Here is a 17,008-nt window from a genome sequence, read left to right on the forward strand (position 1 = left end):
CTGATCCAAGGCCTAAGGAAGGAATTCTTCATGCTCAAGGAAAATCTCACAAGATTCAGTCAAAGATCACAAGGAATCCTAGTTGAAGAAGAAGTCAAAACCATGGGAAATTGAACATGAATTTCAACAGTGATTCTGTACCTCTACAGATCGAATCAGGTGTCATGCCATATATGGTTGGAAAGCTACAGATGTTATCTTTGCATGAAATTTTACGGATTTCGATTCCGAGTTGCGTAGCTCAAGATATAGCCATGTTAGTGAAGGTAGCGCAGCAGTTCTGCAAGCAGAAACGGAAATGACGCCCAAAATAGTCCAAATTTAGCCCAAAGCCCAACTCTTTGCTGAAAACCCTAGCCTTGTGGGACAAGGAAAGCTTCACCTCCTCACTCCTATATAAGGACCCCATTCTCTCATAATTCAGGGAATAAAATTTTAGATTTTCAGTACTTTTCAGATTTCTAGAGAGAGAGTAGTCAACATTGAGAGAGAGAAGAGAGCCACTTTGCCGCAAGCCTTAGCTAACCCTAGCCGTGAGGACTGCTTGTGTGGTCTCTCTCTCTTGCTCCTTCTTGTGCCGCAACCCCCTCTATGCTTTTTCTTAATTTTCTTTTGATTTAATTGTTCAATTAGTTTAGTTATTTGTTCAACAATGGATTGAGAATTTATATATGTTATGTTACTTTTGTTTCTCAATTTATTTATGAGTTAGTTTGATTGTTCTTGCATGTTAAGATTATGATAATATCCATATTATTTGATTTGATGTTGATTTATGGTTAATGAAATAAAGCCATGTGATTTTATGTGAATTTTGCATGTGATTAATTCCTATTGTCTAGTTAAATTGATTCTAGTTGTTTTCATTCTTTGGCTGGCCACCTTAGGTATGTTTGCATCTAGTAATTGTTATGAAATTGAAAGGGATAATCAAGCTAATCAATTCAGTAGGTAACAAGAAGATAACCTAAGAACTTATCTTTGATAAATAGGTTTCATAGATGTCATCTAGATCGATAATCAAGATTCTATCATGCTCTACGTGTTTGCTGTTTTCATAAGTTCTTAATGACTCTTGCATGGTTAACAGCTTAGGTAGACGATAATCAAGCTTACTAGGAACATGTGAGTTAACTAGGTTAAGTAGCGATAATCAAGCTCTTAATTTATGAATAAGGAAAACATAGTTAGAGAGTGTCCGATAATCAAGGCCTTTCGGCTAGCAAACTTAATTATGTGTGTTTACATTGAATTGCATGTCACCATAATAGTTGTTATCTTTTAATATGTGATGGATTCAGATATCTTAACATTGCAAGACAATTGGGTGTGTGCGTGTGTTTGGTGGTGTGCTGTTGTATGTTTTCCTAGAACAAATTAAATAACCTTTTTTTGAGCTCTAGGTTAACTCGCAAGTGCACGAATCGCGGAGTAGCAAAGCTTACAAATACGAGGTCGATCCCACAGGGAATTGTACTAGTGTTATGATTACTAACTCAATTAAATTCAATTAACTCAACTCTAACTCACACACGCAAATGAGGGGTTTTGATTGGTTTTTGAGATGAGACTAAACTAAACTAACAAATAAATAACAAAACTTTTAAATAACAACTGAATGAATTTGGATAAACAATAATTAAGAAACACTAGGGGTCAGAATCAACCACTAACATACCATTCACTTTACTATGGATATTAACAATTAATATATAAACATGTCAACAAAGTTTGTCTACTAAAAGGTTTGATTAGTTACTTCTAGCAATTACTCCCCTTACTGTGCATAACTAAGAGCTTCTTGGGCCTCCCTTAGCCAGTTAACTTACATTTTCCCTAAGCGTACTTAAGGCAACTGTTGTCCATGCAAGAGTCTTTACAATTTGTGAGGTTGACAAACACATAGCGCATAACTCCAAATTAATGTACCCTATGTCCTCTATGATCCCTTTTCTCATGAATATTATCTTAGGATACCCACTTGTTGCCTATTGAAACTATCATCCTTTTGAGCTTGTTTAGTTTCACAACATAAATCTAGATGCATGCAACCTAAGGTGATCAGTCAAAGATGCGAAACAAATAGAGTCAATTTAAATAGAGATCCAAGATTTGTCAACATGTAAATAATCAAACTATCAATAATCCATAGTGAAAGTGAATAGCATCGCTAGGGCTTCATCCTAGTCCTAGCCCAATATTCAGTTACACATAATTAAATCCATAAGCAAACAAAGCATAATTAAAACAATTAAAATAAAAGGAAGGGAAGAAGAAATCAAGTCAAGGCAGCAAGGTGGAGGCGGCTGCAAGAAGGTGGCATGATGGGCTGCTGCTCGGCCTTGGACTCCACGGTAAGGTAGCTGAAGTGCTCGGCAAGGTGGCAGCAAGGTGGTGATGGCGTGGCTGCCGCAAGGCTTCCTCCTCCTCCTTCGGTTCAGCCCAGAATAAAAGAGAACAAAGGAAGGTGGCTGTAGCAGAAAAATAAAGAGAAGAGAAAGAGGTGATGGGGGCTGCGGAAAGAGAAGAGAAAGAGTTATGATGGTGGTTGCTAGGGTTGCGTCAGAAAAATAAAAGAAAGAAAGAGAAGAGAGCAAGGGTGTGCGGCAAGAGAAGAAGGAGCTAGCTAGGGTTTCTGAAAATTAAAGAGGAGAGAACCCTCTTTCTAAATTGTAGAGATGTATTTATATAGATCAGTAAGGCTGCTATTCCTATTCCTCATCAATGTGGGATTGATGTCACTTGACCTAATGGACCAAGATCACATTCACTTAAGCCCAAGTGCATAAACAAGCAGCCCCTTGTGCCAATACCTAGGCCTTAGCCTTTAGCCCATGCGCCAATTACATGGCCCATCACTTAAGTCCATGCGCCAGCCCCTAGGGTTCCACTTAAGCCCATGCTGCACCCTCCTTAGGGTTTCACGCCTGGCCCAAGTCCATCACCTTGGCTGAAATTCATCTTATCCATTTGTGCTTTGTCCCAATGTCTTCCAGAAGCTTCTAGAACCTTTGACTTGTTGACTTTGACTTCTGACCACTTCTCTTTGTCCACCTAGGAATCCTTATTGACTTAGGATTTCTATCTCACTTGGAATTTCACAATTACCATTTTGCTCCTCATGACTCCTATCTTCATTAGGACTCCCTTTTCTACTCGGATTAGGTTTCCTGGTTGAAACAGGATTTCCTACTCCAACTAGGATTTCTCATTTCTGGCTTCGGATCGTCATGATTCCTTCTTATTCAAGCTCGATCTTTCCTTGTAAGACTAGGAATCCTAGTTTGACTGAGATTCAGGATTTCCTGGTGTGACCAGGATTTCTCCACTTTTCCTAGTTTGACTAGGAAACGTCTAAAAATGGCTCTTTTGGCTCTTTTTTTCTTCTTTGCTCATTTTATCCTATAAGAACAAAAACAAACTAACAACACACAAAATATCGAGTTCTTGCACTTGAGTTAGGGAGTTAGTATCATAAAGTAGTGTAAAATGAGCACTCAACACACCCCCAAACTTAGATTTGGCTATTCCTCAAGCAAAAAGAACAAAGAAAAGACTCAAGACAGACTCAAAATATCCCAACACATGACTTTCATAAATACAGCCATAAATAGCATAGTCAAACAAGATACATATAGAATTTATTCTTCAACCTTTAATAATGCTTCAATTAACATACCTCACTCCTCCATGAAATATATAGACCATCCTTGACACAAACTCAAGTGTTTCGACAAACAAGACTAAATCAGCATTGTAACGATCCGACCCAAATTTTCACTAGAAATTTAAATTTTTATTTAACTATGTTTTTAAGAGATATTTTTTAAAGGATGTTGAATTGTATTTTAAAGATTTTGAGATTTATTTGGAAAATAAAAAGGTTTTGATTTAATTGTTCATTTTCGTTTTAATTTGGGCTTGACCCAAAAGTTGACTTTTAAAACTAGTGGGCTTTTGATTTTGACTTTGGATCCGTTGAATAGGTTTCGAGCCCACGATTTCATAGACACGTAGCACGCATCGATCCGAGTTACGGTTTGAGAGATATGGGCATTTGAAGCGAGAGGCAATTTCGTAAAATTGACAAATTGGGTTTAAAAATCAGATTTTTTAAAAAAATAGGATCTCTCTCTCTCTAGCATTATCTAGAACATTCTCTCTCCTCCCTTTATCTCTCTCCCCGACACTCTCTCACTCCACTCCCGCACTCCTCCCCTGCGCGCACCACCCAGCCACCCCACTCACCATCACCGGACACTCCTGGTCAGCCCCTGGCCCTCGCAAACATCCCCAGGCGCTGACCCCACTCCCCTCGAGCCTACTCTCTCTCTTCCCCCCCTCCCCGTAGACCCTCTTCTCTCTCTTCCTCGGTGTGCGCGCGACACCATCATCGAAGGACAGCCTCCGGCCATTTTCCCGGCGGCACGAGATCACCGACGTGACCCCCGTGAGCCGGCCGTCCTCCTCCGTGCCTCCCCTCGCTAGCCCGCCGCCTCTGTGCGCAGCAACTTGCCGGAGAAAGCTAGTCACGCCGCCGGCCACTTTGTCGATTTTGACCACTCCGGAGCTCCGATCACGAAATTAATTGGTGGGTTTTCTTCCTCTTTTATTGGGCTTTCACTTTCCTTTGGTTTTGTAGTTTAAAACCTTGAATTTAAAAAAACTTGAAATTCTGGGGTTTGATGTCATTTCAGATTTTTCTATAATTTTCGGATTAGAGGGCTGTTATTGATGTTTTCTTGGACAATTTCATCCCTAGGAACCTCAATCGATGTTTAGAATTGAAAAGGATGAGTAGATTTTAGTAAATTAGGTATTTTGGCTGAATTTGGTCTTGGAGCCGCCACTTGGGGCAGCAATCGGAGTGGTCTCAAACACCCACTGTCATCTCTTGAATGAAGGATTATTTAGAGCCATTGTTGAGTTGGTTTTTGAGTTGGTTGTTGATCTTGGGTAGGTTGGAAGTGATTGGAGAAACCGAAAAGTGTTTCGGACTGTAATTGGAGACTTTGCTGATACTGAAACCACTCTAGGATGATTTTCCTGATCGAGATAAGCCATACGCAGGTTCCTTTTAAGTTTATGACTGGTTTTGGAAGTGTGGGTGATGTTGAGTTGAGCCGGGAAGTTTTCAGGGAAATGAGAGGGTATTTATGGATTAAGAAGAGTAAGTTATTAATTGTTGTTTAAGCGAGAGTCGGGTGGGACGCTTAGGTTTTATACACACACTCTAAACGTCGTTGAGTAGAGACTAATCTTATGTTTTATTGTTTTATTTTTAGGTGAGACGACCGTGGCTCGTGACGATCTAGCGGAGGATCGAAGGTAGGGCTATCTCTGTGAGTGGACCTTACTTCCTTAAAATGATTTATGAAATTTGCATTTTTATCTTGGTTAATTGAATTTGTTTTAGTAATAAAAAATGTGTGCGAACTTTGGTTTTCAAATAAATTCATTAAAGATTTCATTAATCCTATTATGCATGATAGTTTGAATTTGATTTGGGATTTGATGAAAATGTTAGATTTCGGATTTCAAAGGCTTCATAAGTAAGTTTTAAAAAATATATATTTATATGTTGGTTTTCGTGAGTTGTTGGACTTTGGGAAAGGAAATTTGGTTTCTCATTTTATTTACAAGGTTCATTTAATATTTCAGTTTTGTTGAAAAGTATTATTTTGATCTCTGTATATTGAATTTGATTCGAATTTCGTATGTTGGCTTATGGATTTAAAGTTTCTTTTGGGAAAGTACCATGATATTTATTTTCGATGGAAAAAGGATCTATTATTTGGGTTATGGAAAAATGGTTTTCAAACCACCCTTGCAGTACCCTCCAGGTTATCGGATTGGATAGGTCTTTGGGACCCATCACGGCACACATATAGGCTTTGGGCCGTGTGTCGGGATGCTTCGCCCTTTGGGGGCTGCTCTGCGTGCACGTATGACCAGAATTGCCTGCACGTGCTGATTTTATTCACACGTGTGTATGGCCAGGATATTGCCTGCACATGTTGGATTTCACTCCACGCGTGTGTATGGCCAGGATATTGCCTGCCTGTGCGATGTAGGAATTCCGCACAGGTGTATGGCCAAGTTATTCAGGGTATATAGCATGGTGGAAAATTAAATTGGTATTTTCAAGAGTTTAACTATAGATTTTAAGTGAGAACTACTTTTCCAGCACTACTAGGAAATACCCCATTAGATATCACTATATAGATATCAGTTTTAACGAAATAGATATTTTAAAAGCTTTTAATATCAGTTGAGTTTTTAGATTTTTAAAATTGATGTCTAAACAAATTTATATATGGCCAAATTTTAAAATCTGATATCTAAAATTTTTGGTAAAAGTTAATTTTATGTAAAAACTGATATCTTTACCTTTAACTGATATCTTTGTTTCAGCTAAAAAAAACTAGAATAAAAATCTGAAGACAAATTAAATGTTTTGACTATATATATTCCCAACACTTCACTCGATGCCTCCCCCTCAAACACAAACAACTCTCAGACTTTACTCACACCCTCACTGATCGAGACCACACTCACCGTCCTCTCTCTTGAGCTTGTTCTCGTTCTCACGGTCGAAGTCGCCGTCGCGTGGTGGACCTTGGCGTCGGTGTCAATGGTCAACTGCGCGCGATCTGCCTCATCGTCCTGGGTTGCACAACCCAAAAGGATTAGTCATCTCTCCTGGGTTCTCTCTTTCTCTCTATCTCATCTTTTCCTTTTTTCCTTCTGAATCTCATTCTCACCTCCTATTCATCTCTCTTCAATCTCACAGATCTAATATCTCTGATCTGTCGTTTACATAGCCCAGATCTACTCTCTCTCTTTGGGTTTTTGGTATAAAAACTTTGATTTTCATTTAAAGTTTCTCCAGCCATTGAGCGACCCACCATTCTACCATCGGAGCCACAACCATTTTTGGTGATTTTTTTAATTTCTCATTTTTTTATTTTCTGACAGTTTTTCTTTTTCTTTTGAGAAAGTGACGATTTCTCCAGTATGACACACGATGGTTTTACTCTCCTTCTCCTTCAGGCATGGGTAAGCATATTTACTTCTTCTATTTGTCTTGCCTATCCTCTTCCTCTTCCTCCTCCCTATTTCTCTTTCATGGGTATTTCAATTTTGGGTTAGGGTTAGGGATTTTTGATCAATCAATTTCTCTATGCCTCTAATTAATTTCTCTATGTATTTCAGTTTTGGGTTAGGGAAGAAGTTTTCAGTGACTTCAGGGATGTGGGTCTCTTTCATCTAATTGACATTGGTTTGTCTCTTTCTTCTTCTATAAATCTATATGCGTTCATATGTGGATGTGGGTCTCTTTCAATTTCCTCCGGCCCTTGACAGAGTGAATCAGGAACATTGGTTTCACATTGCCTGAACCCAACGGCTGGGTACTGATGGCTACCAAATTAACCTATTGCATCTAAAACACAGGATTTGCAATTTCTGCTTTTTGGGTTTTCCTGTTTTGTAGATACTGGAGTCACTTTGTGTTGGATTTGACATCATTACTTAATGATTCAATTCTAGCTGCTTTAATTTATGAGCAATACTGCATGCTTATCTGTTCTTTGTTCTTTGATAGAAATGGTTTATCTAGTGAGTCAATGACATAGTATCTGTGTTTCTTCTCATTATCTATCTTTCCTCCTGCAGAAAATATGCAAAGGAACTGTGAGGCATCCTTAAAATGCCTCCAGAGCAAGGGGTTCCCTTACAACCTCCAGTGTAATGGGAATCCTATCGAAGGATTTCCAGAGCTTAAAGAAGAAATTTGCAATCACTCAGGTGGGGATGTTGCTGAATCAGACCATCCGTTGGGCAGTGAATTTCTTGAACCTCCAAATGAATGTCACAACAAACCTACCTATCATCATGATTTTGGCTACTGGTCAACCTTTCATTTTGACTCTCAGAAGGTACAGCAGTGCCAGATGAATGCTTTTGAGAGCCAGTTTTACCCCTTTCCTGTGGAGAATCGATTTCGTTATGTTCCATTCAACATGTTTGCTCAAGGTCAAAGTTACCCTAATGAGTTTCAGTTCCAAGATTTTCAGTATTTTGTGGTAATAGACTTTGAGGCTACCTGCGATAAGGATAGAAATCCCCATCCTCAAGAGATAATTGAGTTTCCATCTGTGATAGTGAGTAGTGTGACAGGCCAACTGGAAGCATGTTTTCAGACTTATGTGCGACCAACCTGCAATCAGTTCCTCAGTGATTTCTGCAAGGATCTGACTGGCATCCAGCAAATTCAGGTTCGCTCTTAACTTGGCTTGCCCTTACTCATAGGAAGGACATGCTGTGTAAACTGGTGTTGCATCTATGTATTTTGACCAGTTCAATTAGTATTTTCAACTGTAGTTCCATCTATACTTGGTAGAACATTTCTAGGCCTTAATTTTCAGCTTGGTTGTGATAGTTAATAGTATAACCCTGCTATTGTTGTTTAGTTTACTGTAGTGGGTTGCAAAAATTTCTAGAATTTCAAGGTTAATGCCACTTCTGTGCATATCACGTGCTATTGGTGCTGCATGACTTTGCTAAATATTAGATGATGGACTTTTCTATTTTCATGCCAGTTTGTTTGTTTGTTTTTTTGTTGTTTTTCGGTATTCACTTGCAAACTACAGTTTCTATCTTGGACAAAGGTGGGTCTTGATATATTGATGATTACTGCGAGCCATGTGGTCCCTATGAAGAAAAATCCTATAGCCAATTAGATGGGATTATGGCTTGCTTGAATAGGTTCTCTTACTGAACAAAGCTATGGACCATCTAATTCATGATAGAGGATGTGTAGTAGTTCCCAATATGGCTGTTTGGTGGATACCATGCACCCTGCTATTAAACAGAGTCTAGGTAGGATTGTGTCCTTGTGCTCTCTGATTGCTGTCTCTGGAGATGTCATCTGTTTCACTATACTGGAACCTTGTTAGAATCTTGGATCACTCGTTTTTGACCAAATTTTGGTGCCTAGGGTTGGGTTAATGGCCTTTTTTTTTGTACAAGAACTTTTTTTGTGTGTTGGATTTTTATTTAAGTGTATATAGATTTTATCTCCCAACCACCTAAACACAGAGGGTGAGTCTCGACATAACTGTAACTTTCCTCATTGGGTTCGAAAAGGGAAATAATCATGTAACTTTTCATTAACATTTTAACTTGAGTAGAAACAAGTAAATAAACATGTTTAAGTGTTTAACAAATGAACAATCATTAATTCTCTCATATGTCTGAGGAAGAGTTATTGCATATATTATTCTCTCATATGTAATATGTTATATAGTTCTGTATATAAGTGTCTCTGTCGCTGTCTACATGCAGACTTGGAGTTGAGCATACTTTTTTCAAAGCTAGGTAGACTTAATTAATTATTTGAGGGGCATATATTATATGATATAATTAATCTGTGGGCAGAAAATCTATGTATATGGATCTCATGGCAGGCTGTTATTTGACAAATTAATATTGAAATAGGACAGTCAATCAAACGAACACAAGATGATCAACTAATTGATTGAATTCTTTAATTCAGAGAATAAAACTAAATTGGAGTAGTTGTGATATTGTTGGCTATAAATATTAAATAGTTTGCCCTTCTCTGTTTGGCTATGCACAGATCTGCAAATCAAAGAGGAGGGCATTAATATGATTGTAGATCTACAGATCAAATAGGAGGCTTTGATCAGTACGTAGGTTTTTTTAGGAAAATAAAATTGCAGCAGTAAGCCAAAAAAATTTTGTTTATCTTACTTTGCAAGTGTTGTATTTGTGTTCTGTTTATACAAGAAGCCTGCCAAACTGAACTACTGAATCCCAAGTTTAGTCATTTTATTCTTTGTATCATTTTGTTTTATTGCTGTGATTGGAAATAGTTATGCTGGAAATGTTATATCAGTTGCTTTACATTTGTTTGATTGTCAACTTTAAAAGTAATCAGCTAGTTACTGCAAACATACATATGTTAAGGTCCGCAATCAGTATATCAAATGTCTAATAGCTGACATTTTTGTGGTTATAGTGTATCATCAAGTGAGCACTTTCTTGGCAATATAATGCTAGAAGTTAAAGTGGCTACCCCAAAGGTTTTATAAATTCAGCATTGCATCTTTCCTCATATATTTCACCATGCCGGCGCCATATCCACGTCGTATACACTGGTGGATTTATAAAACTAGAGATATCCTGGCTTGAACTGCCCTGCATATATTTATCTTTTGCATGAATGTTTGCAACTTTGCATGTTGAACTTGGAACTGCCCCCTGCCATATTGAATTTCCAACTCCATGCAATGACTTTTTTTATTTCATGGATATGCAGCTTAATTTATAGGAAACTAGGATATGGTTTTGTCAATCTTTAATCTTGAAACTAGTTTTGGATTGGTAGGAAACTAGGATATGGTTTTGGTTGTTGTAAATCTAGTAAATTGAACTTTAAAGCTTGCTGGACCATCACATGTACTTAAGCTTGTTGCTGGACCATCACATGCAACTCTTCCTTTTGGATTTTGGATTGCTATCAGCTGCCTTCTTTTTTTGAATAATTGCATGTCTAGGCGGCTGTGATAGCATGCAACTAGCCTTGTATTATTTGCCCTCTGCCAATGTATAGTTTATCATTTTGGGATTGCAGCAAGAGCATAACTTTATCATTTGAATATATAATTGCATATCTTTTGGTAGCTGATCATGCACTTGTCTTTAATGTTTTCAGTGGTCTAAGTCGAAGAACAAGCGGACTGGTTACACCTAAGCCCAGATTGGTGAAGTCTGAGTTGAATGGGGAGACTATGTCACTGAGAATTATTTTTAGACATGTTGGTATGCTGTTTTGACGTACATTTTGTGGATATGGTATGAGTGCTGCCATTCCAATATTTTGTAAAGGAAAAGGCAGAATTTAGAACTAGCTAGTATGCAGATTTTAGAACTAGCTAGCTAGCTAACTAGTGTGCATAATGTAGAACTAGCCATGCCTTATATTTTGTGCATATTTTTGAAGTTGCTTTGGGGGTTATATATGAATTAGGGTTATCCCTACTTGTAGAGGGATTTGTAATTCTTTTTTGTTAACTTGAATATGGGTTGAAATTGGATGTTGGAAATGTATGAGAATGTTGGATGAAATTTATGGAAGCATTTAAATTGCACAAATTGGCAGGAAAAATTAATATCTAACAACCCATTTTATTTTATTTTTTTTAATTCAAAAACATTTACAATATCAGTTAAACACTGATATCTAATGTGTATTAAATCTGATATTTATACAGGTATATATATCGAAATAACAAATAACATCGATATATAATGTTATTTTTATTTCACATTCTAACTCAAACATGATGTTTAAGAGACTTATAATATCTAAAACAACGAACAAACAGATATCTAATGTGTACATATATATCGGTTTTAGTTACAAATTCGATGTGTTAAAAATATTATATATCGCTTTGATAAAAAAAAGTGATGTAACAACCTACCAAATATAGCTTTTGATGAGTTTATAATATCGAAAAATAGAACCAAACAGATATTTAATATACCTTTTAATGTCAGTTTTTGAAAAAATAATGATATTGAAACTATATTACATATCGGAATCCGTTCATTTAGATAGCGGAAACTTGAAAATTCGATATATATTATTTATTAATAATATCGGATATTTAACAAATAGGATGTCTAATTTGATATAGACATCGGCCCAAAACTGATATTGAAAATAGGGTACATTAGATATCACGTCTGCCCTTATCGGTCGCAAACCTAATAGACATCAGTGTTCCACTGATATCTAATGGGGTATTTCCTAGTAGTGCAGATTTATAAGGACTTCGATTTTATTATTACTATAACTTTGTTAATTTAGATGGTTAACCTTTGAGAAATGAGTTTTTATTTATCTTTGCATTGAATTCCATTAGTTTTATAACACTCTTAAAGCTTGGAAATGGTTTTAAAATTGGGGGATTTCAAAGAGTGACGTGAGGTCTTAGAGTTGAACATGGTTTTGAAGGATTTTCTGAAACATGAAGTTTACTTTTGTGTTCGTTTCTATTAAACTGTCCACTCACTGAGTTTGTCTCACGGTTTATCTTGTTTTGTCTTAAATTGTCCCCCCAAGTTGTAGCTTTGGTGGAGGTCGAGCAAATAACGTCGAGGCATTTACGTCCATCTCCCTAGTCGGACCCTGTAGGCGCCATTTTATTCTTGTAAAAATTCCTTGTTATTGAATAGCAGCTTTGATAACCACTCTACAATTTTAAGTTGGATTTCTGTGAAATTGTTGGGTCTGAGACCCTATTTGGTTGTGGTAAAGGTGGTTGATGATTTAGAAGTGCTTTTTAACAGGTTTTGAAATTTTGGGTTAGTCCATTTTCAGGGGAGGTTCTGCCGAATTTTCGGTAGGATTTTCCTTGATTTTGGATTCCCGCAGGACCTCTCCCGGTTTCAGGGTGGAATCTGGGGGTGGTCCTATCAAGCATATCCAAAATAGCATCAACTCCAATTCTCACTAAGGCATACTCTCAATAATAAACACTCAGAGATTGGGTTAACACGTGCACTCAAGTATATGTGAGAGATGATATGATAAACAAATACAAAAAGCTCACATATTAATCATGAAAGAAAGGCACAAAGAAACAAAAAGACTGATCTCAATAAAGGGAATTAAGATACTTGGAACAGAATCAATAACCATAAGCTTCGCTTTTATCTGGACTCCACATAATGGACTACAATTCTTCCAAGATCAAATAGGGCTTTTATAAGGGTTGTAATGGAGGCTTAGGTTAGGATAAGGTATTGAAATGAAAGGGAGAGCAAAGGACTACAGACTATGGATTTGCACAAAGAAAACAATAAAGGTATTCCTTGCATAATTTGCACTCATAGCTCGAATTCGAACACTTTTCTTCTTCAATCTTTTGAAATCGTCCCTTCCCTTTGAATTTTTTTTTTTTTCGGGAACGACAAACAATCTTAAGCACAATTCCTTCTCTTTCAAGCTATGCATAGACATTTCTTTTCAACCTCATAGCTCACCAGCTCAATGCAAATCCATAAGTAAGGTAAACAGGTAGAGGAGTGAAACTCCCTCAAACTTAGGGTTTGGTACAGGGGTAAACAAAGAAAAGGTCATTAGGCTCAAAATGTTCGACTAGGGTTATAACATAAGGTAGGCTTTAGGCTATGGGTTAAAAACGAACAAGGTCTACTATCATCTTCTAAGATTCATGTAGTTATATCTATGCTTTGTATAGAATAAGAGAGAAGTTCTAGCTCTTTGATTCACAATTATATTTCAAGTACTTAATCAAAAGAAAGAATAATGAGATTACAATGACTTTATATGACAAGAAAATATTAGAGTAATGTTAACACTTAAGAATTGAAGCACAGGGCTCAAAAGCTCACTTAGGTCATACAAGTCTACTCTATTAAGTATATGCATCTCTAGTCATGCAAATTATCACTTAAGTTCATGAAAACAAGGCCGCAAGTCCATAGATTTGTAAAGCATGTTACGAAACAAAACTAGATAAAGAAGAATACATACTATATATACGGGCTAGACATGCTCAGAATAACCATACATAATGAAATCAATTAGTTGGGGACTCCAGACTAAAACAAACAAAAAGACTCAAAAACTTTGTTGTTAAAACACTATTGAATACTTCTAAAGATTCGAATCCATCATTACGGTGAATGAAATCTTAAGAAACGATGCATTTTACTGTGGGTTTGACACCCTTAATTTAAAACAAAAGTAAACACTTTTTTTTTTATATACCAAAAATGCATTGCATTCCCCACCCCCAAACTTAAAAGAAACATTGTCCTCAATGTTTAAATGAATGACAAATGTAATGCACAATGTAATGAAAAGAGGAAGGGAAAAACAACAAGTAAAACAAAACTACTTAAATAAGTAAAGAGAGGGTGAAAACGTACCTTGGCTGGCATGAAAACGGTTTGCCCATGCACATGTACCAAATCACCTCCTCGTCGTCATCCATCCCTTGGGTTGCCTCCCAAGAAACGCCAAGTTTCACGTCTTCAGCCAGACATAGTCTTGTACTAGAAATCAAATTTCTCTTGGTTCAGCTCAAAATCATGTTCAAGGAAAGGCTTCACACGATGACCATTGACCTTAAATATGCTCCCATTCTTCGGGTTCTTGATCTCAACTGTGCCATAGGGAAACACTCTAATCACCTCATAAGGTCCGGTCCATCTCGAACGCAACTTGCCTGGGAAGAGACGTAATCTGGTATCATATAATAACACCTTCCCTCCAACACAGAATTCTCTCGGATGTAGCTTCTTATCATGGTATCTCTTGGTCCTTTCCTTGTACAACTTAGCGTTCTCATATGCAAAATGTCGTATTTCCTCCAGCTCACTAAGTTGCAACTTCCTTTTCTCACCAGCGACATGAATATCGAAATTGAACTTCTTAATCGCCCAATATGCCTTATGCTCAAGCTCAACTGGTAAATGACAAGCTTTCCCATAGATTAGTCGAAACGAAGAGATTCCAATGGGTGTTTTGTAAGCGGTGCGATAAGCCCATAATGCATCATTAAGCTTGGTAGACCAATCCTTCTTATTGGCGAGCACCGTTCTTTCCAAAATGAACTTAATCTCACGATTCGACACTTCCACTTGCCCACTCATCTGTGGATGATAGGGAGTAGCCACTTTATGCCTTCTTCCATATTTCTTCATCACGGCCTCAAACAGCTTATTGCAAAAATGCGATCCTCCATCACTAATGATTGCTCTCAGGGTACCAAATCGTGCAAAGATATTGGTCTTAAGGAAATTCAAGACCACTCAAGCATCATTAGTCCTACAAGCGACAGCTTCCACCCACTTAGACACATAATCAACTTTTACCAGAATGTACTCGTATCCAAAAGAAGATGGAAATGGCCCCATGAAATCTATACCCCAAACATCAAAGATCTCAACTTCCAACATGAAGTTCAGCGGCATCTGATCATGAGCAGAAATATTTCCCATCTTCTGACATCTATCGCATGTGAGGTAAAACTGATGACAGTCATGAAAAATAGTGGGCCAAAAGAAACCTGCTTGAAGAATCTTGTAAGCAGTCTTAGTTCCTCCACCATGGCCTCCACACTCTTTAGAATGGCACATCTCGATGACATTCCTCTGCTCCATTTCTGGTATACATCGTCTTATCAACTGATCTGACCCATATTTGAACAAATAAGGATCATCCCACACATATTGTGTGACATCATGCAAGAACTTCTTCCTTTGGTAATGTGTCAGATCATTAGGCAACACTCCACTTGCTAAATAATTCGCTATGTCAGCATATGTTGTTGTTTTCCTATAGCAATTTAATTAACCTTTTTCCAGCTCTAAGTTAACTCGCAAGTGCACGAATCGCGGGTAGCAAAGCTTGCAAATATGAGGTCGATCCCTCAAGGAATTGTATTAATGTTGTGATTACTAACTCAATTAAATTCAATTAAATCAAACACCAACTCACACACACGATAAGGGGATTTCATATTGGTTTTGAGAACAATGATCAATAATCATGAAAAGTAAACAAATTAAATATTAAACTAAGAACAATGGATGTAACAACTAGGGGTCGGAATCCACCACTAACATATTACTTACACAATCATGGACATATAAGAGCATTTAATTGACAAGATGTATTGATAAAGTTGCCAGCTGGGAGGCCTTGATTATCGGACACTCACCTAACTATTGTCCTCCTAATGCATAAATTAGTAGATTGATTATCTCTTACTAACTTAGTTAACCCACATGTTCCTAGATAGCTTGATTATTGTTTACCTAAACTGTTAACCATGCAAGAGTCATTATGATTATGTGAGAACGACAAACACATAGACCCTCTTAAGAGCATCTATGATCTCTTCCCTCAAAGATAAATTTTTAGGATATCTCTTTGTTACCTATTGAAACAGATGGCTTGATTATCACCCCCCAATTCCATAACAAATTCTAGATGCATACAACCTAAGGTGATCAATCAAAGATGTAATACAACTAAAATCAATTAAAGCAGAGGTCCAAGATTTATCAACATAAATTGCAATTAAAAACTCAATAATCCATGACAAACGTAAATAACATAGTTAGGGCTTCATCTTAGCCCTATCTAGAAGTTTAGCTACTCATAACTAAAGTAAAAACAAAACAAAACATAATTAAAAACTGATGAAACCGATGGAAGAGAGAAGGAGAGGCCACGGCAGCAAAGTGGAGGTGGCTCCACCCTTGGGCGACGGCTTAGGGGCTGCGGCAAAGAAACCTTCTTCTCCTCTAGGGTTTCGGCAAAGACAAGATGGGGGCTGGAGGCTTGCTTGAAAATAAAACAAAACGTGGCTAGGGTTTTGCAGCAAAAGAGAGAAAGTAAGAGAAAGAAGAGAGCATCTAGAAGAAGTCTCTCACTTATGAAGGAGAGAGGTCTATTTATAGGGAACCTTGGGGCTGAGGTTTCTCTCATTCTTCAATGTGGGATTGACACTTTCCTTGCACATCAAGAATTGTAATTTTCGGCCAAGCATGGGCTTTGGGCTGATTTGGGCTCTTTTTGGGCGGAACCCACTTTTCTGTTCGCGGAACTGCTGCGCTACCCTCACTAAAACGGCCATATCTTGAGCTACACAACTCGGAATTGAGATCCGTAAAATTCTCTGCGAAGCTAACATCCGTAGCTTTCCAACCATATATGGCATGACATCTGATTCGATCTGTAGAAATACAGAATCACTGTCGAAATTTAGTGTCCAGTTTTCAGGGTTTTGACTTTTTCTTCAACTAGGCATCCTTGTGATCTTTGACTGAATCTTGTGAGATTCCCCAAAAGATTCTGTCTGAGATTCTCCAAAGATTCCTTCCAGATTCCAGATCCTTCTAGAAGATTCCTTCAAGATTCTTTTTCCTATTTTTT

At 37.5% G+C, this 17,008-nt stretch overlaps 1 protein-coding gene and 1 long non-coding RNA gene across 2 annotated transcripts in view; both read left to right on the forward strand.

Moving 5' to 3' along the window:
- Positions 1 to 17,008, forward strand: part of LOC147283019 (uncharacterized) — a 65,278-nt gene that overhangs the window by 37,450 nt on the left and 10,820 nt on the right. The window lies entirely within an intron of this gene.
- Positions 7,018 to 8,291, forward strand: LOC147283021 (uncharacterized). Its single transcript, XM_086246329.1, has 3 exons — positions 7,018 to 7,059; positions 7,216 to 7,282; positions 7,678 to 8,291. The coding sequence occupies exons 1-3, from the start codon at positions 7,018 to 7,020 to the stop codon at positions 8,289 to 8,291; spliced, it is 723 nt and encodes a 240-aa protein (XP_086102455.1).

This window comes from Dryas octopetala, chromosome 6, assembly GCF_963921425.1.
Source record: "Dryas octopetala chromosome 6, drDryOcto1.1, whole genome shotgun sequence".
Lineage (NCBI taxonomy): Eukaryota > Viridiplantae > Streptophyta > Magnoliopsida > Rosales > Rosaceae > Dryas > Dryas octopetala.